The sequence below is a fragment of the Xenopus laevis genome, chromosome 2S, assembly GCF_017654675.1.
Source record: "Xenopus laevis strain J_2021 chromosome 2S, Xenopus_laevis_v10.1, whole genome shotgun sequence".
Classification (NCBI taxonomy): Eukaryota; Metazoa; Chordata; class Amphibia; order Anura; family Pipidae; genus Xenopus; species Xenopus laevis.
In genome coordinates, this window is record NC_054374.1 from 133,076,251 (window position 1) to 133,102,954 (window position 26,704).

The following is a 26,704-nucleotide window of genomic DNA, read 5'->3' on the forward strand; positions in this document are numbered from 1 at the left end:
TGGTTTTTTTTTTCGTTATGTAAAACAAACAATGTATTTAAAAAAAAACATTTATGTTACTGGTCCTTTAATGGGATTGGGGTTTGGGAGTTTGGTCAATTTTTTTTAATTATAGTGAGAAAAAGTCGAGTTTTAGTAAATACCCCCCTCCCCAGGTGTCTCAGTGCTTACATCTACCAAACTATATCCTTTTTTATTAGAGGCCTTGTGGAACCAGAGGCTGGCTGTCTCAATGGGAGTATTTACATATATAATATAGTTTTGGGGAGAATTATGTGTACTCACTGGTTGAGAAGTAGGGCGGCTTCCACTCTGTAGAAGTGGGTGTATGGTACCCGGAAGCCAGTAAAGTAACGAAATGCCCAAAAGTAAGAAAGCATCTCAGTGAAAGCTAGGGAGAATATCATTGTAATAGGGTTTCCTTGTAACTGATTACACTGTTTACTGCCCTTGAGTTTGATCCATCTGCACCAACCATTGCCATTGATGCAAGTCCATGGACCCTAATGGTAAAGTGTTTTAGTAGTGGCAATAGTAGATTTACCCTTAGGTGTGAGTCATGGGCTAGTATGAGCAAGTTACACAGCAGATAAGCTCTGTAGAACATAATGGTATCTGTTATCCACTATTTAACCTGTGCCATATAGCCTTTTTTCAATTTCCACCATTGCTACTCAGCAGCTTGTTTATATGAACTATAGTCGTTTTTCTGTAGCAAACACATCAGTTTTACCGGTGCAGGACAACAATACATGATATTTTCATTACTTTAAAACACTTTCATTTTTTGGTGTTACTATTCCTTTAATGTATCTACACCAGCAGTGTAAAATGCTGCTCATGGCACTGGCCTCACTCAGCTGGAGAGCTATGAATGCATATTGGCTGAAATATTATTCAGCTAAAAAAAACAACAGAAATTAAATATTTTATTTTAAATGTAAGTAAAAAGCAATAGGTTGGGGTGGCTCCATTGTCATCAGTGGCACCTGAGCAGGTAAAATAAATAGAACTACTGGGACTCATTCATAGTGCTGGCTGGTGACTGACTGGGCACAAAATAACAAGTAAGAGGCTAGAGGAGTTTTATTATAAGCACCTGAGCAGAGAGTATAAATAGAACAAGCTGAACTGCTTTGGAGCCCAGATACTTTTAGAGTGCTGCTCCCGAACTGTCTGATTTACAAGTGGAGCTAAATACAGCAGTGGTTTTACTGTAAGTACTGTATATTGCAATTCACATATATTTTATAACTGAAACAGTGGCATCTTTTTGTACTTAGTTGTAGTATTTAACTAGTATGTTTTAATTTTCATTTTGCACAGTCTATAGGATGCATTTCACTGCATGTTGAACTATGCATGTGACAAATGAAGAATCTTATCTATCTTATCTTATCATGTTCAACGTAGATCAGCAAAGGTTGCAGGTGCACACCTGGTCTCTCAATTTCCCGTACGGTGCTTGAGCTATAGGAGGACGGCACCTTCACCAATCAATTCAAACGAAATACTCCAGCACTTGACATTAAACACGGGTTTAACCCTTAAGCAGAAAACGTGTGCTGGAGTATTTTGTTTAAACTTATCATGTTCAAGTCATCTTAAAACAATTCTATAATTAGTTAGAAGGCACATAAGCTTCCTTGGTTATCTCTGATAATGCTCCTTTTTTTCTACCTTCTTCTGGTTGATTTGTCCAGTCCTTATGTCCTTATGTCCTGTTGATTTGTCCTTATGTCCTGTTTCTATATTGTCATCTTTTATATCACCTTGAGATTTTAAAAGGGAATAGTGATTGCCATATTTCAACTCTTTCACTGAGTACTTCTAGAAAAAACAATTTGGTTTTGTGATAGGGTGTTTTCCAAAGCCATAAACCTTATTATTTCCACAAATCTTTCTTCTTGTATTGAATCTCAACTCAGCATGCATAGTTTGTTTATAATGGTTATTTTCTAAAAGTAGGAATGGGAATATCCTAATATTGGGACATATTTTCCAAAAAGTGAATATAGCTTACTACAGGTCAGCAGAGGAAAATTGCAATTTGTATTTCAAAGGTATCAAAGGACACACATACTCTCTCACTGTTTCATAAATGTGGCTCATCTCATATAAGTCCTGGAACACCAAAACAATGATTGGATAGTCTGGAAAGTGCACTTTGAGCCTCCATTTGGATTATCCTATCCCTACGTAGCTGTACCGAAACTTCCACATTAAGGGGGAAAAAAATAACAAGACATACCTGAAGCTGTAGGAAATTAGAAAATGGCAAATGTGCTGGTTATCGCTGCATTAGAAAGAAGGAAAGGGATGAAATTGTGGTAAGAGGGGTGGACAGCAGGACAAAATGAAGAGGTAAATGGAGGCTAAAAAGGAAAGAGGACAAAGGAAAAAAATGACAAAATAAACAGGGAGGATTTATCAATGGACCTTATGTGCCCAAGCCTAACAGCATTTATATTATTAATTAAATGTATGCAGTGGGGCTGCCCCATTGCTGCCTGTCCCTGTAGGGGATATTTGTTGCTTTATGCGTTTCATGGTGTATTTAGTATTTTACTTTTCACCAACATAAGTTATTCACTAAAACAATCAGATGTATATTGTACATCTTTATAAGAAAACCATATTTATATGCTCTATACTGCATTCCATCCTTTGATTTGCAAAAATACTGATTTTGGATATCAATAATAATTTATTAATACATTTCATCTACTGTACAAATAGCCAACACCTCTTGAACAGATTTAGTACCACTGATACATGCACATAGTTGTCCCTGCTACCCTAACCAGATTCTGATTGAAGGATACTTAATTAAGCAAACAATAAAGTTATCTACCTCCTAAGTCATAAAATACTTATTCTTGTCCTACCAGTTAGGCCAATAAATATTTGGACAGAGACAACTTTTTTTCCTAATTTTGGTTCTGTACATTACCACAATGAATTTTAATTGAAACAACTCAGATGCAGTTGAACGGCAGACTTTCAGCTTTAATTCAATGGGTTGAACAAAAAGATTGCATAAAAATGTGAGGACTAAAGCCTTTTTTTAACACAATCACTTCATTTCAGGGGCTCAAAAGTAATTGGACAATTGACTCAAAGGCTATTTCATGGGCAGGTGTGGGCAATTCCTTTGTTATGTCATTATCAATGAAGCAGATAAAGCCCTGGAGTTGATTTGAGGGGGGGGGGTGCTTGTATGTGGAAGACAGACAACATGCAGTCAAAGGAGCTCTCCATGCAGGTGAAACAAGCCATCCTTAAGCTGCAAAAACAGAAAAAAAACATCAGAGAAATTGCTACAATATTAGGAGTGGAAAAATCTACATTTTGTTACATCCTGAGAAAGAAAGAAAGAAAGAAAGAAAGAAAGCAAGCACTGGTGAACTCAGCAATGCAAAAAGACCTGGACGACCATGAAAGACAACAGTGGTGGATGATCGCAGAATCATTTCCATGGTGAAGAGAAACCCTTTCACAACAGCCAAACAAGTCAACAACATTCTCCAGGAGGTAGGTGTATCGATACCCAAGTCTACCAGAGAGAAGACTGCATAAAAGTAAATACAGAGGGTGCACTGCAAAGTGCAAGTCACTCATAAGCATCAAGAATAGAAAGGCTGGATTGGACTATGCTAAAAGAAAAATCTAAAAAAGTCAGCACAGTTCTGAAAAAAACATTCTTTGGACAGAATTAACCAAGATCAACCTCTACCACAGGGATCAGCAACCTTTACTATCAAAAGAGCCATTTTGCCCCCTCTTCCATTAAAGAAAAATAGTCTGGTGCCGCAATACATAACATAGCTTATAAACTTTTAAAAGTTTTTTTTTTAATTTCTAACTGTTACAACAACAGAAAACAACAAACAAATATGCAGTGTGCATGTGTAGGCCTACTTTGAAATAAATTAAACACTGAATAGCCCTATTAAATAGTTCAATTAAAAGGAAATGATCTGTCGTCAGATATATAGAATTGATTAGGAAAGTATCCCCCTTACACCCAAAGTAAATATTTATCCCTATATCTTACAGTATTAGATTGGACCCTTTGATCCCGTAGCTCTGTATATATTAAATGCCCCCTTAATAAATATTCCCACAAAGTGCAAGTGCTTGGTTTACATAAATTAATAAATTAGCCTTAATTGAGGTTATTAAAGATGAATTGGTGTATTATAAAGCGATTTAGTGCTTAATTGAAGTAAAATTAAAATTCAAGTAGATTTTCAATTAATGTATTATACATACTTTATAATTTGAAATTCATAAACAGTTCATTAAGTATTGGTGAATATCGGATTATTAAAAATCAATTTAATGTGGTCTCAATTCTATTTTATCTGGCTAATTGAAGAGCTATCTTTCTAAAAAACCACAAATCCCAGGGCACTTATAGTGAAAACAGTTAAAAAAGAGTGCAGATAGGAATCTCCTTAGTCAGGGCTAAAAGGAGCGCCCAAGTCACTATCCAAAAAAGCAACTTGCGAAACGCGCGTCGGCCTGTTATTTCATAACGGTTTATACCATTTTTAGACAAAACCTTAGGGGGGTTCTTTTTAAGAAATAATAATTTTGGATAGTGACCTGGGTAAGAACAGAGGTATTCCTTGTTTTGATATTTAATTACCCCAACCGTTCTATATCCTTTGTTTACCCAGACACAAAAAGCATGTAACCCCCTCGCAATGCAAGTTAGCTACTTATAATTCAATGACACTGTTTGCACAGTTGTGTAACATACTAATTGTGCAATTTAGCAAACACATTCCCTATATTATAAATATATATCATATGTAGTATAATGCATTTATCATATAAATACTCTCTACATATGGTCATTTTTCTTTCCGGTTTTTTTTTCTTTTATCATTCACATATCATTCATTAATTAATGCCAGTCACTAAACTCATTCCCAATTCAGTCCTTTTCTGTACATGAGGTAGCATTGTCTTTACAATTAGTGGGGTTAATTTGCCCCTGGGCAGTATCCCATAGCAACCAAACAGTGATTAGCTTTTTTCAGCCAGCTGCAGGTTGAACACTGAAAGCAATCATCTGATTTCTGTTTATGTAGTGACAACTTCCTTAATAGTGTAAATCGCTCACCCTATGGACTTTCCAACCTGGGTGTATATACTGTATATTCCTTATCACTTTCTAGGGCTCATTTAGAAACACTGGCCAAGTGTGCTCCTGGGCAGTAACCCATAGCAACCAATCAGCTTTTGGTGTTCAAGCTGCAGCTGGCTGAAAATAGCTAATCACTGTTCGGTAACTGTGGGTTACTGCCCAGTAGCAACTTTGCCCAGTGTTTATACAGTATAGATGAGCGCCACTATATGTGCCAACACTAAATTCCACTTTATACATATGTAGTTACTTATTTGTTAGTAGAAGACTTAATGGGGAATGTAATAAAAGTCACAAAGAGCAAAACAATTTGAACAAATAAGGAAAGGAACAAGGAAGCATTTTGCAATTTTGCAAGTTTTAATTGCCCATTTAATTGCTCACTTTTAGGGCTCTTACACATGCGTAAGAGGGGAGCGCAGGAATAGACGCAAGTCATTATTTGAAATGGGGCTGTACTCACACAGGCGCGTGTAGGCGCCGAACGCAGGTTCAAACGCAACATGCTGCATTTTTCCTGCGTTCGGAGCCTACACGCGCCATTTCAAATAATGACTTGCGTCTATTCCTGCACTCCCCTGCGGCTGAACGCCAAAAAACGGAACGCAGGGGAGCGCAGGTCAAAACGCTCATGTGTAAGAGCCCTAAAGAAGTGCTAGAAGGTGTTGTAATCTTCTGGAGCAAACCTAACAACTTTTTCAGTAAGAAATTTTATTACATTCACTGCACATTCACTATACAATTTCCCAAAACTTCTTCGACTGTTGGAAGTGGTCATTAAACAGTTTCTGGGTTTCTGGGTCGTTAAACAGTTTCTCAAAAGCTATAATAAATCCACGCAAAGGAAAAATTGTTCGCACAAAAGCATAACTTTTTACATTGTGAATATTTTTTCCATTATCTAATTTTATTACATTCCCACATATATGCATTGGTGCTTGTTATTGTATGTGCAATGCCATGGCTATTGTAAGTGTAAAAAGCTGTGTGATCTGTGTAACATTGTATCTATGATAAAGTGCATGTGTTTCAATAAAGAAAAGTTTGATTGATATTGCAAACCTGAATTAGAGCCATTTCCTTAGAGTGCCTTCCAAGATGTATATTCTGTTGTATATACTAGCTATGATGTAGGTTCAGGGCAGTGCACCCGAGTCCTCCATTAAACACAGACCTGGAATACAGCAACTACATGCAGGGGAAATTGTCCTGTTATGTCCATAAAGATTCTTTTTGGAAACTACTAGAGCTTTCCCTTTTCAGTATGATACTAATGTTGGACGCAGGCTTCTTGTGAATATACTAAAGATGTTCTGGGTGTATTGAGGAAATTTCCAGTACAGTGTCTTTGTTATATGAATTAGGACCTGCAGACTAATGTCTAGACTGGGGAGAATCCTAGCACACTTTTTTAATACAAATTAGAGCCTTTATTCTACTGTATACGGTAAGAAAGCCCTCAGTACATTCTCTTTGGTTTACAAATTAGAGGAGCCATAATGTTACTGACCCAGTGTAACTAGCTAGGCTGCTTTTTCATTCAAACCAATACCTATATTAACAGCATCACTTCGACCTAAACCTATCCTATATGATGATTCTACTTTGTAGTCTTCATATATAAATAAAAAAATTACATTTGATTAATTACACTAGAAAACCTTATATCTTTTCCACATTCAAAACATTTTAAATATTTGTTTCTTTAGTAATATACTGTATATACTAGGTGAGAGATACCCCATCTGCAGCTTTGGCTCATCTAAATGCATATTTTATTTTAACTTTTAGTATTGCTTTAAATTGTCAAGTATGCCAAATAGTCTGTTTTGCCTGACTACAAAATATGTAGCTTGCTCTTAGAAAGGCTCATTTTAGGCTTATGCATATTCCTGAGAGTTGTCTTCTTCGATGAATAAATTATTGAATCTAACTTATTTAATTGCCATTTTTTCTTTTTTATTCATTTTGTAAGTATTCAGTGTCAGACTCCTCTCCATCATCATCCAACAGTGTTTTCATTCATTTTATTTCATTCTGACTTCTATCAGTTCTTCCTATGGGACTGAGTGTTCTTATTAGTCTCACCCCTATTCTCTTTATCAGATCTAATTTGTATACTCTACCATCTTCATCTTTTGTTTTGCAGAACTTACAATGAAATTTCCATGTCCCACTCTATCATACTGTTACTTTTCCCTTGGTCTCATAGTGGGATTCTTCTTTACGTTATACATGTCCAGCAATGTCTCAGTGGTTTCTAAATGGCATAAACTTCCAAGACCCTGGAAATGGATTAATGTAAATTTCATTCAAGTCAAATCAAGTATGTAAAGAAGCTAATGTACTGTACTGTTATCTCTGAATATCTCTTGTTTTTATATTAATCGCCTTGATTATTTATCACCTTTCTCTATAAAGCACTGTGAGTGATGATCATGTTACATAATTATAGGTGGGTAAAGGCTTTTGAACACCTTTACTTCAGGTAGCCCCCATAATGGTAAGCCAGCTAAGGTTTTGGAGGAGTAGCTTATTAGATAGTAAGGTGCATAGCTCACTCTAAGAGATGAGAGGTGTTGACTTTGTGCAGAAAAGAATCAATTCATAGCATAGTTGCGTCTGGTTGAAAAAAAGAAAATTGGCCATCAAAATTCAATCATCCAAATAAACACCAGGCCATAATTTTCTATTCCTGGTCATCCTCAAAGAAGCGTAATAATTGCATTTGGGTATGCTCTCCCTGCTGGTATATACAGAAAAAACATAGATGCCCCTAACATGCATTAATACCTTCTCCTCCTCCTACATTTAAATCGTCTGACATTTCAGTGGTTCTCTCCATCATCCAACAGCAATGTTGATAAGACAATAGGCTCATTCATGTAAAACCCAGAAACTACTTTTGTCAAAAAAGATGGAATTGGTCTCAATATAAGTATTTCCTCATGAAAAACAATATAAAAGGTCAATGAGATCAATTCACCTTAAACCATAATCTAGGCCAGCCCGAAGAAAATCCAGGATTTCAGTGGAAGAATGATCCAAGGAATTAAATCCCTGGCTTCAGACCAAGAGGTAAAACGATTCCAGATCCTGTGGTAGGTAGCAGATGTCCCTACCCTGCAATGCCGATGCAAAAGCATTGTAGTCACTTCCATCTGAGACAAAAGTAACTTCTTCAGGACTCAATATTAATGGAAAGATCAAAGGGGAAAAATACTGTACATACTGTAAATACTGTCTCTTTGTCTGGGTACCCTTTGCTCAGGGCCTCCACCCAGCAATACAAGACTGTAGATGACAATAATGTCCAGTAGGCGAGTTTCTTTAGCTCAAACCTTCCAGAATTCAAGAATCTCTCCTACCGGAAATGGCCGGAGCTTTGGATTCACTCACAAAATATTCATCAGACTGTCACGATATACTCCCTTTCATGTTAATACATTTTTGCTTCATCTCAGCATTTGAAGGAAAATCTATCCATTTGTCTTTTTGAGGAAGGTGTTCCTACAGTATCATTTGTAGATGATACTGTATCATGTAATTGCTTGTCAAAAAGATGTTTGCCTTTATATGGAAGTTTACATAACGTATTCTTAGGAATAGTATAAGAAATGTTACAGACTTTCTTTGAAGCAGGATTGATCGACTGATACTCCAAGATAAAATTCTGCTGATTTTTTCAAGTGATGAATGGCTTCACACACAGTCTCCTTAAGTAAATCCTCCAAAATGACTTGCTCAATAGTATCAGACCAGATGGCCGTAGGTTTAGATACTGATACAGTTTCAGCAACAGTTTGCAATGCAAGTGGCACCTGCTGGCATATAGGGTTTTTGTAATTCTGTCTCCATTTGCAAATCCATTCGATGCTTAAGGGCAGAAATGTCATCAATTGGTAAAGCAGTGTTCTTGGACAAACATGCTACTTGAACATCAGCTGAAGGTGGGTTCACCCAAGTCTCTAAGTTATCTTGAAGAAAATAGTAGAGATTAGCAAACCTGCGTGGGCATATAATAAAAGTCGCTAACAGAAACAGTATTCTCAATTTGAAAAGTTATGCCTTTGCGCTAACAAATTTTGCTTCACGCGAATTTAATATAACTTTTGCGAAAACTGTTTAGCAACCACTTCCAACAGTGGAAGATCGTTTGCGAATTTTATAGTTTGCGACAATGCGCAGTTAATATAATAAAACTTCTTATTGAAAAAGTCGTTATGTTTGCTCCAAAAGATTACGACACCTTCAATCACTTCTTAAGAGTGCGCAATTAAAATTCGCAATGTAATAACAGTTTGAAGGAACATTATTGCATTGTGAGATGTGGATTTTTATTCTTATTGGTGCGAATTGTTTTGTTCTTTGCGACTTTAATTACATTCCCTGATGGTCTCTACAGAGATCTTTTTGGACCCTTGATCCAAGTAGCAATAAAACTGGAAAAAAACATGAAATAAAACTTTTTGCAGTAAATCTGCAAGTGCCTGGCCCTACTTCACTTATACCAAGTAGCAGAAGGTTTGGGCTGAATGTCGTCAAGATATAAAGTAGGTGTGACTGCTTTAATAAAAGGTGGAATGACCTTAATGTCAAAACATTCTGAATCCTCTACAGTAATTCATCATCAGAACACAGTGATTCCTGGTCCTTTGCAGAAGAATAATCTTGAAAAGCTGCAGTTCTGATACTGCCTAATTAAAGTGACAGCAAACATTTAGGGGGTTATTTATTAAGCTCTGTATTTTTCTGGTCGGACTTTTAAAGGGGGAAAATACAATTTTTTCGGGATTTATTAAAGTCAGATGTTAAAAGTCCAATGGAAAAAAGTAAGTGCGGATTTGTAGTCGGAGACGTATTCAGAAAATAGCGAGAATTTTTCAGACTTTGATTAATAACCCCCTCAGTTAGTTCATAGTATTGGCATATTTGAATAGTTGTCCTTATATAAAGAACACAAGTCTCGGATGTCCCCAGGCAATGGCAGGCATAGCAAACAAGTAAACATTTCACTGAGAAATGCAGACTTAACTGGCATGAGAGCATATACTGTAATCCAAAGAAAATCTATCCTTGAGGGAATGGGAATGCCCAAAGCAAGATTCTCAAACCCTTCATATTCTTATTGTTTCTATGCTTGATCTGTACTAGAGATGATGTATGGATCACATATCCTCCCTGTGATCGTCACTAGTCTATTCAGAAACATCAGTAGTACATAAAAAGTGCATGCCAGTGTTATAGAGAGCACTTAAAGCCAGTTGTGTCACTGTCATGCAAGGCATACTCCTGTAATAACATATTTGACAAAAGGAAAGTGAAAAAAGGCTGCTCTTTTCATAGTAACAAAAATATAACCATAAGGTAGCCGGCAGTGCACTCCATGACCAGCAAAATGTGTAGGTTGCATGCTTAATGGCAGCTGAATCCACCCTGGCGCCAATTTATTTAAGAATTCATCAACAGGCTAAATAAATAAGTAGTTCCAAAGGATTTGAAGTGCTGTGCAATACTTAATAAATAGATTTGATTCCCAAATGAATTCCAATATACAAATAGAAAATGGAGTCAATAATTATAAATTTATAAAATAAATAGTAAGGCCACCTGCTCAAGTTCATGAAAACAGAGAGAGAAAATGATATAAAGAGTGGTCTAGTTTTTCCAAAAGCTGCTGCCTAGTAATTTGTATTAATTGGAATTAATTTTGGAATCAAATCTATTTATTAAGTGTTCTTCCCCCCACTCAGTGTCCTGTTGCTTAGTTTACCTATGAAATGGCAAAGTCCGGTCCTGCAAATAAGTACCTGTTTCAATTCAGCGCTGCTTCCCTCCTTCCCCAGGCAAACACATGTGCACTTAAATGCTGAGCTGCTGCTGCCGTTTTTTTTCTTTCTGTATTAGCATATCAGCTTGTACGTGCTGAAAGTCTTGACCTTGTTAGCCCCGCCCACTTAGTCACATTATCCAATAGGATGTCGCCCCTATTGTTTCTATGACTACACTAAACACACTCCTGCAAGCCCCTCTCCCTAAAGCTAAACAATTCATAAATGTGTAAAATATTTCATAGGCCTTAAATAATAAAAAGAATGTAGGAGTCATGACGTTTTTTTTAAAAAAATTATTGCTAATAAAAACCATTAATTTCATGTAACGGCAACTTGGCCAACCCCCCTGGAGCCAAGGTCGTACCTGCTTACCAACTCGAGTTCTGAGTCCCCTTTGCAAGGTGAAAGGGTACTGGGAATGCTTCTCTGGCAGTGCCTCCACTTAATGGGATCCGGGAATACATCTGCGGTGGCCCCATTAGGACATCAAATCAATCACACACTTTATTATATAACAAATATAACTTTTATGCAAAATTAAAGGGGAAGTAAAACTTTACATTAATGAAAATGCCCACTACCTTAGGAACCTATAGCAGTCCAGTCCTGGTAATTCCCTGCCAGGAAAAGTCCCGCACTACTCCATTTTGGCAGCCCAAGAGTCTCAATCCCTTGTCCCCAAAAGAGTACCAGTCCTAGGTAGCACTACCCGCCCAAATACCTTTCCCACTGGAAATTACTTGCTCCCACGTGGCAGGCACACAAACAGCCTGTTTCTCCAAACAGGAGATCGCTGGATCCTAATCCTTTCCTACCCCTTTCCTCAGGTAACACTCACCCCAAAGGAGTCACACAGACTGGTAGTCTCACAAAGAGCTGACAGGCATCCACAGCGATGAAATCTTTATAGGCTCCAGCACCCCAGCCTACGATCACTACATCCTGCATCCAAATCAAGATCCAAATCAAAATGGATGTATGAGCACATGGTAATCTCCTTTTATATTGGTGCACAGCGACACCTTGTGGCTTCCTTTGGGATCAGCCATGCTGCACCAATCCAAGAGCTCTGCCCCTGGAAACTCTAGGAAACCCCACTCTCAGCCATGAGGCTCCGACCGAAGGGGAAATTAACCCTTTGGGTCCCTACATTCATATTTTATTATGTCATAAAGATAATAAAGCCTGATTTGATAAAAATATATGTTGAGAAATGATTTTTGCAGAAAACATTGGTGTTCAGTGGTTACCCAAGGGTAAAGATGCAGCAATCTCCATTCTGCTATTTGCGTGTGATTATAGTGCAGCGTAGGAGCTTGATGATCCGTGAGGTCAAGGAAAAAACCTTTGGGCATGCGCAATATGCAGGAGACGCAGAAGGAAGTGAAGTCAGTGGCTACAAAATGGCGGAGGCAAATCCAGACAAACTCCTATAGCGGTTAGGGAGGCGGAACCATGGTACTTATATTAAAGTGATTTTCAATTAAATCCTTTTCTTCTCCTTCATCAGCTTTCAGCAAAATTCTTTATTTATGAATGAACTTTTTATTTGAACATATTTTTATTTGTGTGTAATTTGCTGTGTTAAAGTAACTGATAATCATTGGAATTTCTTGACTCCATCTAGTATCTGACATACTGTATGAATTACTGTTTTTATCTTCAGATAACAATATACATGAGGATCTTTCTAGAAAGGTCAGAGTCCTTTGCTGGATAATGACTTCACCAGATAACTTGCAAAAAAAAGCCATTCATCTTAAGCACTCTTGGACCCGTCACTGTAACATAACGTTATTTATGAGTTCCACAGCCAATGAAAGTTTTCCAGCTATTGGACTGGGAACAAAGGAAGGGAGAGGAGAGCTGTACTGGAAGACAATACGGGCTTTCCAGTACATACACCAGAACTATCTGGATCAAGCAGATTGGTTCTTGAAGGCTGATGATGATACCTATGTAGTGATGGAAAACTTGCAGTATCTGCTTTCCAATTACTCCCCTGAACAACCTGTCTATCTTGGCAAACGCTTTAAACCTTTTGTTAACCAGGGTTACATGAGCGGTGGAGCTGGGTATGTCCTAAGTAAGGAATCCCTGAAGCGTTTTGTGGAAGCTTTCCGTACCAGTGTCTGCACCCACACATCCTCTGTGGAAGATCTCGCACTGGGTCAGTGCATGGAAAAACTAGGAATTATACCTGGGGACTCTAGGGACTTGGAAAAACGTGAGACTTTTCATCCCTTTACACCAGAGACCCATATAATTTCCCGTTACACTAAATCCTCAATTTACTGGAATTACTGCTATTATCCTCTCATACAGGTGAGTCACATCATCATACTTTTTTACAGGCACAGCAAGTTACACGGAGCTTTACATTAATTTACAACAAACAATTACAATAATTTAAAATTGTGTGTTATAGAGTTAAAAAAGATTTAGATGGTTAGAGTACATGAAATGTAGAGTACATAGAAAGAAATGTAAGGGAGATAAACAATTGGTAATTTATAAGAAGTTAATGTCTGTTTAATAAAGATGCTTTGAATATGCTTTAGGAAGAGTTTTAAATCTGATAACTCGAGGAGGGAGTTGCAGAGACAGGTAGAAGTACGAGAGACATCTTATAGTTGAGAATTGGGTAAAGCTATGAGAAGTGAAGAGTGGTAAAGATCAGACATAATGGGGCAGATTTACTCAAGGGTGAAGTGGCTAATGCTAGCGTCAATTCGACAGCATTACTGCCCGCAGGGACATCGCCAATTTACTAACTGGCACAGGCGTCACTTCGCTATCGTAAGAGTCAGATGCTTGCGGTCATTCGCAGTCTATCGAATTTTCGCTCTGTGAATGGACATAACTGTGCAAATTCAGTAAAATGCAGATTTTACTGAATGTTACCTCTTTCGCCAGACTTGCCTTCGGCAGCTCAGACCAGACAAAGTGCAATGAAGTTCATAGATCTTCCTCAATCTTCTGTTACTTACATCATATTTTTTAATGGAAAAAGCTAAGTCCAAAAAACGCTGGCATCTTTTCCTTTTTTCAGAGTGATAGCCTGCCAGAGTCCTTAAAATTTGGGTAACCAAGTTCCCCCATACATTTTCTAACATATGGAACATAAACTATACAGTGGGCTCATGTGTAGGGCATTATAACAACTCTATTGTATTTATTAAGGTTCCCTGGACTTGTGTAATGTAATGTATTTGCTGCAACATATACATCCATTAAATTTTAAATTTCCTGACGTCTGTATGCAAATTAACCTGAGCACAAGACTCTATCGAATTTGCAATAGGCGGAAATGAACGCTAGTGCATCTTCGCTTTCAATTGCTCGCTTTGCCGAAGTAACACTAGCGAAACATCGCCAGCGTTTGGCGCCCATGACGAAACTCCGCATTCCAGTGAATTAGTGTTGTCTGAGCAAATTTTCACCTGGCGATGTGTAGCGATGGCTGCAAATCGGTCGATGGCGAATTTTCGCCCTCGAGTAAATCTGTCCCATAGCTTGAGTGAAGAAGTGTTTTTTGAAACCAGAGCTGAGATTGGAGTTGTGAAAGGTGATATACTGGAACACCTGTAGTAGTTAAGGCAGGAAATTATAAGAGACTAGATAAGTGGTTGATGGAAAGGTGAAACCTAAGTTACAGGACAAAATGTTGGAGGAAATATAATGAATTCTGCTTTAGAAAAAACTGTTTTAGGTGGTTTTCTGACATCCAGGAGGAGTAGCAGAAAGACAGTCTGTAACTGGGAAAAAGGCAAAAGGAGTGAAGTCAGGAGTAGACTGAAAATTTTTCATGGAGAAGAAGTATAGAGTAAGAAGATGGCCAAATAGAGAGCCTTGAGGAACTCCATGAGGGCAAAGCAAAGTTGTAAGGGCTTTCCAACCTGTAGGCCATAATGGAAACATTGTTAAAAGTACAAATACTCCAGACAGTATTAATCTGTTAGCATAATATACAACTACAACTTATACAATACAACTAAAGCACTAATTGTTTCGCAAGGGCCCCACTAGAAATTATAGGACTCTATAGGAATAAGTTAGCAGGGACCTCCCCTCCAGGAGCCCTAATTATTGGCACTCAGGTCATGTGGGGTCAGATATCACACGCACCACCCACACCCCCACAAGCCCTGCCCCTGACACATTTAGGTTAAACATATTCAGGTGGCCTCCACCCTGTTCTAGATCTCTAGATTTCTTTGTATGTATTAGTATCATATGGCTGACATGCAGGTTTTATATGAAATCATTGTCTCCCCACATTTATCAGTTTGCATTATATTAGCTCTAAGATAGGTGTAGTTAAACACAGCAACCAATTAGATGTCTGTGTTGATCTAATTGGTAGTCCACTGATCAAAACGAATTACTAGTTGATTTCTATTGTCAAATACACTACAGTTTAGCACCTTTATTAAAGCAAGAAGAATAATGTATCATGGATTTACAGATGTATCCAACAAATAAAAAAAACTAGACAATGTTATAAATGCAGTCATAAAGTTTTCACTGGAGATGGAAAAAAGCTGATCATAGAATATTTCTAAATTAAACTTTACAAAAGGCAAAATCTTAAGTACATATTCCAGGTTCCTTTTGTGAGATAATCTAGTTTTATTTAGTTCTATTGGTTTTATTTCATATATATTATTTTAAGATTTTATTAAATCATTTAATATATTGTTTATAAATTGTCCTTAGGGCCCACAGTGCTGCTCAGATCTTGCAATATCATTTCACTATGTTCCTCCGGAACTGATGTATACATTGGAATATTTTGTGTACCACCTGAGGGCGTATGGATACCAGTATCGTTACCAGCCTCCACTTCAGGACTCTGCTGCAAACGTCTCTGCTTATGTCAACTGATCTCCATGGAAAAAGACCCTCTGAATCTAAAAACTTTGCCCAGCTCTGATACCTGGATTTATAAACAAAGTGCCAAAATATTTTTTGCTATTACTGTTAATGATATTATACTGATATTAATAACATATGCATTGTGCTAACTTACAAATGTGATCCAAGGTATTGGAGTTAAGGTGTCCACATACTGGAATATATTATTGTATGCCAAGATTTTCCAAGATGTAGCACAAATTGCGGTAAGAAAACTGTGTAAATGCGGTGCACACATGCGGCTGTGGTGCAGATCTTTATGGGGTTGCCTGGGGAGCAGTTCTGTGCCGGCAGAGGCCCGGGCCCACCATCTTTTTTCCCGGTGTTCCGTTGGCCCAGTATTCTGACCCAGGGGCCTTTTAAAAACATTGCACAAAGACCACATTCATGGCCGATTCTGGTCAGATTTTCCAACCTTCTAGACTAGATATTGATCTATGAGGCTATTATTTGGGTACCTTTCATGAAGCAATAGGATGCTGAATGCACAGTGGGTAAATCAACAGCCATGGAGGATTGTGTTTAGAACTGACAAAAAAACACTTACATTTACATATTTAGCATGGATTTCTATACACATAGAAGGAAAAGGTAAGAAGCCTAAAGAGATTCAGACTAGCAAGTGATTGAATGAATTCAAGGTGGTGATAGATATACTTATCCTGGTAGAGAGTTATGGAAAATACCATATAGCCATATATTATCAATTTTTCACAGAAAATTGAGTGATGTTCTTAGTTATTTCAAAGCACACCCCCAATGTAAAAGTTCTATTTATGTATAGAAATACCCTTTCACTAAAAAATGTTTTTGATCTAACTACCTTTATTCCTTTCCAAAACTTGGGAAGTTTTGTTCTATTATTGTGTTCTTCTTCATTAATTCGGTAAATTAATTTGGTAAAGGTAATCCAACTTTTTTAATGGATATTACAGACCCAGCGAATGGTAAACCTAGGACTTTGTCTAAATTAAAATGTTACATCTTATGGAGAAAGAGAGAACAACATATTTTCAGGCTAGTCAATGTTTAAGGTTGTAATACAAAACTGTGGTGTTTATACAAATGGCCTGTAGATGTCACTGTGTACAAGAGTTATACTGTGTATACATAGTACTTCTATACTGCTTAAAAGTGATAGAGTTGGAAGTTACTGTTGTGTAATGGCTGCATGAACCTGCTAATAAAGCACTGTTATACTCTACTCATCCTTAGCTACCAAAACATAACAAATACTAATCCCTTAAACTCTTAATGGATTAACTAATGTAATTGTTGAGATAACTGAACTTCCTTATTACTGTAGAATTAATTTTATCTCTAATAAAATCTGGACTCATGTTCAAAAGACAATCATTTCACACTTTTTGGTCCTGTCCATTCATTTCACAAGAATAAGAATAAGGCTGTAGCCTTTGTTCACATCATATAGATTTGATAGACGAAGATGTCTTTTTTTGCATAAAATGGCTTTAACCATGATAGAGAGCTACTCAATTGATTACATTTATTTATGGATTCTATGAGAAAACGTATTTCTCTTTGCTAGATTGAGAAAGATTTTCCATCTATAAAGGAGATTGAGTCAAATGAGTCTACAAGAAGCACTTTTTTACAATTTTTAAAGTAAATAAATATTTTTTCTGGTCTAAATATTTAGATATATTTTATCATTCTAAAGGGCCATTGTTTGCTCATTTGGGATTTAACAAGGAACTTTGTTAAAATAATTTACCTAATGGTTGATTTCAGGGAATAATTTTATTTTTTTGCTAAGCACTTTATTTTGTTCTTCCTTCACTGAGCTTTACTTGATACTTCAAATAATCAATAACATAAGCTTAGTAACTCACTTCAGACATGTATTAGTGCAAAATCACCACGTGTCTGTTACGTACTCGTCTGTTAGGAACTTTTGAAGCAGTGGGTACACTCAGATGCTCAGGAGATCCCTGTGAATTCCCCAGGCTTTCTGCTGTGGAACCAATAAGAAGTTAGCATGTGAAATAGTCCGTAAATGAGGTACCGGCAAGGATTAGGCAGGACGTAGTCAGGAAAAAGGCAATAATGGTTAAGGCAGGCGGCTAGAATAGGAGGCAGGAGTCAAATAACCAGGATAATCCAAAAAGTAGAAATGGTTCGGCAGGATCTGTAACAGAAACCAGCTTGGACACTGTCAAAATGGAGAATTGGTGTTTTAAAGGGAAATTGGCTCCAAAATTCAAATTCCCTACCAAATGATACCATGATGACGATTGGCGTCATGATGCCCAGTGTCGATGCTGGCAAAGCAACGCCAGCGTCACTTCGAAGACTGTGGCGTCTGCGCTGGACATGCCTGCGCCCCCTCAGCCTGGTAAAGACGCGCTGGGACGGAAGGATACCAGGAGATCTCCCGGCGCGTTTTACAGTGTCTTCCCCCTGTCTGCACTCCTTATGTCAGCCACTCCCTCCTGATTTCAGGGAATCATTTTATTTATTTCTAAGGATTATATGTTATTTTTCCTTCACTGAACTTTAAAGGGATACTGTCGTGGGAAAACATATTTTTAATGTGTTTTAATAGTGCTGCTCCAGCAGAATTCTGCACTGTAATCCATTTTTCAAAAGAGGAAGCAGATTTTGTTATTTTCAGTTTTGAAATCTGACATATTGTCAGTTTCCCAGCTGCCTCCAGTCATGTGACTTGTGCTCTGATAAACTTCAATCACTCTTTACTGCTGTACTGCAAGTTGGAGTGATATCACCCCCTCCCTTCCCCCCCAGCAGCCTAACAACAGAACAATGGGAAGGCAACAAGATAGCAGCTCCCAAACACAAGATAACAGCTCTCGCGTGCTAGGCGCTGATCCAGGACACCATGTGAGGACACCAGTGTTCGTGTAGAATTGTCGGCTTTATTAAAAAAAACACGCAGGGGGGAATCTAGCAGTGGGTATGCTGGGCTGACTTGATCTTATGTCTGTGATGGTTCATCCTTGTGAGTAGTTCTTGCCTCGTTTCTCCAATGTATATGCTTCCTGTAGAGCACCTAGTACATGTAATAATGTATAGCACAACTCACAAAAGTGTAATAACCTTCAGGCAGTTCATTTAACTTTTTAACAAAATAAACAGTACAAAATTAATTCCTTGCCACTCAATAGGTTTCTAACAAACACAGGTCAGTTATGCACAGAAGAAGGCTTAACACTTAACTCCCAAACCGAGAACATACAGAAAACAAAGTTCCAACCTTGTTGTGATTCCAAGTATCCTGCTGAGCTCACACAGACGGCTCTCCTGTCTCCCCCAGACTGGAGCTCCACATTTTGGCTTGAGCCGTCTTTTATTATGCATGTTAGATGTCCTAGGTAGACTTAAAACACCCGGGGTGGATTAGCAATTTAGGTACCACTCTGTTAGGTATCTGGGAGATTTGTAAACTCCATCCTGGACATACCAGATACCCTGATAGTGACCTCACCACAGCAATTATAAGAGAAAGAAAATGTTTTTTCAGGATTGCATTTAATGGCACGTTGATTACACTGACATCTTGTGGATTGTTGGTGTTTAACTGTATTTTTTTCTGCTTTCTCAGAAACTGGGGATTACACTGCCACCACGTGGATTATACCGTATGTATAATGAGCATTTATTTATATGCTTGAATATACTTAACAAAAATGGACTACAACAATGGCTAATCGCTTTACATCAATCATGGTCTGATAGTCTTTTTTAAATTGAGTGCTAGACTGAAATGTTTCTGGTTTCTCTCTGTGAGACACTAAGGGCCCATTTATTAAAGGGTGAATTTTAAAGGTATTAGAACTTTTTGAAACAAAGATGATTAAACTCTATTTCTCTAAAACCACTAACGCCATAAAAGTTGGTAAAAGATCAGAATAGAAAAAATACAAACAAAAAAATGATGAATGGTGTGCTAAAAAGTACCTTTAATAACTCTAGAAATTCGAGATTTTGGCAATATTGCGTAAGAAAAAGTGACAGGTTTTGACAGTGTTGTTAATATGAACAGAGAAGGAGAGAGAGGAGTCAAAGATTACCCCCAGACAGCGAGCTGAGTTGACAGGATTAATGAGCATGCCATCAATAGAGATAGTAAATAGGGGAGTAGGCTTAGGTGGAAAGATGATTAGTTCAATTTTTGTTAGGTTGAGTTTGAGGTGGCGCTGGTTCATCCAATTTGAGATAGCCAGGAGGCAGTTAGAGATTTGAGCCTCTGTTTCAGCTGTTAATGAAGGGGTGAATTAATATATTTGGGTATCATCAGCATACAGATGATAATTAAAGCCAAATGAATGGATGAGATCTCCCAAAGACAGAGTGTACAGGGAGAACAACAGCGGACCAAGTACGGAGCCTTGCGGCACCCCCACATTAAGTGGAACTGGAGTTGAGGTTTTGTTATCATAGGAGACAGTGAATGATTGGTTAGAAAGGTAAGAAGAGCGAATAGAGAATCTGCATCAGGAGAGAGTGATCAGCTGTATCAAATGCAGATGATAGGTCAAGGAGGAGAAGGATGGAGAAGTGACCTTTGGCTTTGGCAACCTGCAGTCTCAGTAGAGTGACCAGGCCGGAAACCAGATTGCAGAGGGTCCAACAGATCATGGGTGTGTAGAAAGTTAGTAATACGGGAGAACACAATACGCTCTAGGAGTTTAGAGGCAAGTGGTAAAAGGGAGACAGGACTGTAATTTGATAGACAGGCTGGGTCAAGTGTGGTCTTTTTAAGAACAGGCTTTACACAGGCCTGTTTGAAAGGAGAAGGGAAGGTTCCAGAAGCTAGTGAAGAATTGAAGATGTGAGTAAGTAGTGGGGTAAGCTCTGCAACACAGTGTTTGAGCAGAGAAGAGGGCATAGAGTCAAGGGGGCAAATTGTGAGTGGGGAGGACAAAAGAAGCTTGGAGACTTCAGACATTGTTACTGGAGGGAAGGAATTAAGACATACAGAAGGGGGCTTAGGAAGGAGGAGCTGGTTTACATTAGTAGAGGTAGGGATCTGATTGCGGATGGACTCTACTTTGTCTTTAAAGAAATCGGCAAAGTCCTGAGGAGAGTGTGTCTGGTTGTCTGATACTGTTGATGAGGGATGGAGAAGAGTATTGAATAGAGAAAACAGGCGTCGTGGGTTGGATTTGTGATTGTTTATAAGGGTACTGTAGTACTCTTGTTTGGCTTTTGACAAGGCAGAATTGAGGCAGGACAATAGAAATTTATTGTGAATAAAGTCTGCTTGCGTACAGGATTTTTTTCCACATACGTTCAGCAGATCTCGTGCAGGAGACTTACTGCACCACAAACCTAATCAAACAAATGATTTATGCTTTCAAAGTTGGCCACATGGGTCACCATCTTGTAACTTTGTTAAACATCTTTGCAAGACCAAGACTGTACTGCACATGCTCAATGTAATCTGGGCTATTTACGGATCGTCATAAATTATCAAAACAGCACAGCAAGTCAAATAATATCTGCCAGAAGCCAATACAGCAAGACTGATTAATAATCAGAATAGGTAAACTGCACTGGGTCCTGTGTTGTCTAATGTGGATTTTATAGTTTTTGTATTGCTTAATACAAACTTTCTCCAACTCTGCAGAACCAGTGGCTGCAGCAAAATAATCCTCCAAATATAATCCCAGTTTATCTGTAAATCTGGCTCCATGATCTTTGTCCCTGCAGTTGGAGTTATTAACAGTAAAGGGGATGTAAAGGCAAAATTAAATCCAATACAAATCTCTAATCAGTTGCTGACTGCTCTATGGGAAACAAACAAAGCTGCTTGAGTCCTGCATGGCTGGGAAGTAAGCGGAGGCTCACCCTGGTGTTCATAAGTATGAATGGTACACATTTTTTAATTAAAGTATATTGGAGATAGGTATCTTATTCATTAAAGAAAGTAAAAATGGGATTTTATTTTTTGCCTTTACATGCCCTTTAAATAGGAAGGTAGGTGCAGGTAGCTGTCCCTGCGTAAGTCAAGTTGCTTTAAGTGCAATTTGCACTGGACACTTTTAGAACTTTTGCCAGTGGCAAGCCTTAGCAGCAGGTCCCTTGCTCATTATCACAAAGTGATCAGTTTTATTAGCAATTTACCACAATTTGAAGTTTTGTCATTGATGAGCCAATCTGTCCTACTGAAACATTTGCAAAACCATGCAGGGCAAAAATTATCAAAACACATTGTCCATTTTGTGGTGTTTTTTTTTTTTTTTTTTTTTTACAACAAAATGGTTTCTAAATTATACCACTCTTAAATAAATCTGACTAACAAACTGCAATATTTGGCATGTAAGTATATGGGTATTTTTTACATATAAGACCCAAGTCCAAGGAACTTACTTTATCAGCAGGTCTGACCAATTTGTTACTCTTGTGTTAATGGAAACTACAAACGACAATAAACAGGTCAGCATATTATTTTATAAATGTTATATTACATCAGTTGATAAACCTGCCAATAAAACACAGATACCGTTTTAAATTTTTTCTGGGTTTTTTTCCCCATTGAGCCAGGGCTAAGGCCACGTGCCAGGACAGCACTGTCTGTTAAACCTTCCACTGCAAGAAATGTGGCTGGAGACTTCCTCTGAAGCGGAAATATACTCTATCTATAAACTCTTATTATTGTGTGCACAGAAAACACACAGTATATCGTTATTATATATATATATATATATATATATATATATATATATATATATATATATATACTGTAGTTGGAATCACTTACAGAGCTGGACAAGAAGGTACAGAAGCACAAGGGACTCTCCCCCAGAACTTGCTTTAACCCCCTCGCCAAACCACAATTCTAGCATTCACTCGCACCTGCTCAATGCATTGTTCTTAGGTGCGATAGTCACTGGGCAGGGTTTAGAGAAGACAATCTTTTCTGCTTAACCCTAGTACCAGCCTGGGTTACCCATAACAAGGAATAATAACTAGGGGCTGATTCATAAAATCTGGACTGGGGAATCCTGACAGTCACAAAAATTGTTTGATTCAGATGATTGTGCAAGCAAAATAGATCTGATTGGTTGCTATGGTGCAGTTTAACCTTGTTAATTAGATCCGCTGATTATTTGCTTCCCTACAGAACTGTGCGGTATGGCAGCTTTAAGGTGTAAATTTGGTATAAATGTATTTATGAATATGTTCTGTCTGCAAAGTTCCCTTCAATGCTCATATTTTCCTGTGAATTTTCCCTTTAGTTAGGGAATTGTTGAGCGTGTCTCCCTATCAGTGAAAAATTCATTTTTGTCAATGCAGCCATAAACACATCTGCAAGGAGGATCCATTTCTAGGAATGACATTGACAATAACATCATTATAAAGTCCCTTGACAACAGGGCAAAAGGCATAGGACAGGCAGTAAATACAAGGGTCCCACTGCAGCCACCACTGCTCCCAAACTTGTATATCTTAATGTTGCAGGCAGTGTTTTATTCAGATGTGGAAAAGCTGCAGGTCTGTGTGCTCCGAAACGATGTATAGAGACTTGGGACAATTCATTTACTGTGCTGTGAAATAATAATCAGATTGCACCCTTTTTGTACTTTACATCCTGCCTTCCATGTTGTATATGACCCTTAGGGGGTTATTTATCAAAGTCCGATTTTATCTCAACATTTTCTACTGCAAACTCCGATCAAATCCGCTCAGGTTTTTTTACCCTTATTATTGCATTTTCCCCAAAATTTGCTTTGCGGGAAAAAATCAGATTTTCACACAGGTCTGAGATGCCAGATTTTCAGATTCAGACTTTTCAATCCTTGGGGTTTAATAAATTCCGAAAAATTCGTGATTTTTTTTTTTCACTAAAAATTATGATTTTATACTAAACAAACATCAATTTTTTGGATTTTTGGCATTCAGGGTTTTGCAAATAACCCCTTTACAGTCACCCACATTTTTGCTTGGAATTATTCTCTTACCAAATTTAATATTAAAGAAGGGCCCTCACTTTAAACAAATAAGGAAATGCATTGTTCTTAAAATTTTGCTGCAGAATTTGCTTTGCACAGGAGATTCCTATGTCACTATTAAATATGGGTTACTAATCTCTGGTAATTTGGTGCGTTACCTTTTTTTACTGATGGTATGCCAGCTCTACTTTTCTGCATTTTAGAGGGTTTTCTGATGATAATGACTTTTTTTCCCAGTCCATAAGACAAGACCTGAGATACAAAATGCAGCTGGCAGGAGTGGTAATATCCATAGAAGCTTATTGTGTTCAATAATTTTGGTTCATAATAAGGATCACTTAAAGGAACATTTCAGTATTAAATTAAAAACTGGGTAAATAGGCTGTGCAAAATAAAAATGTTTCTAATATAGTTAGGCAAAAATGTAATGTATAAAGGCTGGAGCGACCGGATGTCTAACAGGACAGAACACTACTTCACACTTTGCATCTCTCTTGCTCTTAGTTTGTCAGCGACTTGAAGGGGGGCCACATGGGACATAACTGTTCAGTGAGTTTGCAATTGATCTTAGCATGCAGCTCAGATTAAAAAGCAACAGTTATGACCCATGTGGCCCCCCCTCAAGTCTCTGATTGGTTACTGCCTGGTTACCAATCAGTGGAAACCAAGAGAGCTGCAAAGCCGGAAGTAGTGTTCTGTTATGTTAGACATCCAGTCACTCCAGTCTTTATACATTACATTTTAGGCTAACTAACTATATTAGAAACATTTTAATTTTGCACAACCTATCTATTTATCCAGTTTTTATTTTATACTGAACTGTTCCTAAAAGAAAACCCAGGAAGTATAAGAGCTATGTTTAAATTACAAGGAAAGGAAAATACACTTGGTGGTGCCGATATGTTAGACAATTCGTTGTTCTTAATAAATTTAAAAAAATTGAATTGTAAGTGAACATACCTGTGCATTAGACACGATAACCTATACCTGTGCATTAGAGACTTTTACTATATTGTCTATGTGTAAGCCTAGGCAGCCGGAAGAAGATCGTGTCCCAGTCCTCTGACTGTTGCAACCGCTCCATAAAAAATATTAGTTATTTGATACACTGGGGATGTATTAAACATTGACACCCCAGTGTATTACCATTTCCTTGTCTTTAAATAATCCTCAGCACATTAATCAAACGGAACCCTGAAGTTTGGCTAGGAATTGTGATACATATAGACAAACACCCCATTCTATAAAACAAATGGGTTGTCTTAGGTTGGAAAATGTGAAGGTTTCGTTCAGTGTAAGTGGAAACAGACAGTGAGGGCTTATAAGCAACATGTTCATCATATGAGGAGAAGTTAAGAGAATCAGTCACAATCACAGTTTATACAATATCACAGGTACAACTGGGAAGTGAAGAAGCCAGAGAAGCAAAAAAAAATACAATAATGTTAAGTCATTACTAACACCTTTCCTTTTACATTTTTTTTAATTCTTGTTTGTTTTAAACATGTTGGTGGTGTGCAAGGGCAGTACTCCATGACAGTAGTGGACATATGCAAGGGTTAGTTCAATGCAGTGCACAGATACACAGTTACAGGAATAGAAAATGTTGTAGCAATATAGAATTAAAATGAACCACACTATTATACAGAGTCGGGCCTTCCGCCACAGGGCCCCCCTCTTCTGGACCCTTACCTGTTGCCACCCTCCTAAAGGCCCCCCATCCCAGTCATGACCCACCTTTTGGCTCCCGTTTGTACCTGTGCATCAGTTGCGTCCACAATATGGAGACAACCCTGGCCATAGGAGAGTGTGCGTCTGGGTCGGCGGTGCCCACAAATTTTCATGGTTTTTACCTGGTACCCCAGGCCAGTCTGAACCTGATATGATAGTACAGTACATTGTGTAGCATCAGTGGTTGTCAACACTTCTAAGTTCAATCCTCCCCCCCCCCATTGGAGATCCTTCCTTAGGACAGGGCCCCACTTAAGATATAAAAGTTTACAGGTATATAAAATAGCGGTGTATCGTCATTTACCAAAAGCTCCCAAAGTATCTAGGACAGCAACATTTCACATTCAATCTCACCCTAAGTTGGTCTTGCATATATTTCTAGAAGAGCACATAAGCATTGTCCCCAGATTTTACCCTAACTGGCTTCCGGCTGAGCCCCTGTCACTGCTTCAAACAGTACAGAGTTCCCAAGAAGTACTTTTGTCAACATATTTTATTTTAGTTCTGTAGAGTTTCTGGGATCAACAAAACTCCATTATTTTGACATTTTCTGGTAAAAATGGTGGCATGATCAGAGAATACTTGAGAATACTTGGCCTTGGCCAGACGGATCAGAACATAGCATCTACTGTCCTGACATTGTTGGAAGATACAACTACGCGAGCTAACCCCTCCATATACGTGTTATATTACAGATACTGTATGTAACAAATACTGTGAAGCTGAGGATACATGGTCTCATGATGAGAACTGTATGCAAATATTTAAATGAAAGATAAATAATTCATGTTTGTGCAAGGCCCATGATTTAAAATGACCAGTAATAATAATAATAATAATAATGACCATAATTCATTAGTGGGAAAAACGTCCAAGCCATAACTTACTGTACTAAAAGCACTAGATACTGCAGCAAATTCCAATCTTGTAACAATCTGAAAGTATGAACCTTTGCTTCATAATAAGAAGTATTTTCCCCAGCTATGTCTGCCTATCATGCTCAATTAACTCATCTGAATCACCTGGACTTGTCTGTGCAGTCTGTCAGTTGCAGTCTGTCTACTCTTTAAGGGCTCTTACTCATGAGCGTTTTTACCTGCGCTCCCCTGCGTTCCGTTTTTCGGCGT

At 38.0% G+C, this 26,704-nt stretch overlaps 1 protein-coding gene across 1 annotated transcript; it reads left to right on the forward strand.

The window, feature by feature from the left end:
* Positions 1 to 1,135: 1,135 nt before the first annotated feature.
* LOC108709869 (glycoprotein-N-acetylgalactosamine 3-beta-galactosyltransferase 1) lies at positions 1,136 to 17,027 on the forward strand. Its single transcript, XM_018250095.2, has 4 exons — positions 1,136 to 1,216; positions 7,308 to 7,484; positions 12,659 to 13,317; positions 15,712 to 17,027. Exons 2-4 carry the CDS (start codon positions 7,316 to 7,318, stop codon positions 15,877 to 15,879), a joined length of 996 nt encoding a protein of 331 aa, XP_018105584.2. The 5' UTR covers positions 1,136 to 1,216; positions 7,308 to 7,315; the 3' UTR covers positions 15,880 to 17,027.
* The last annotated feature ends 9,677 nt before the right edge of the window (positions 17,028 to 26,704 follow it).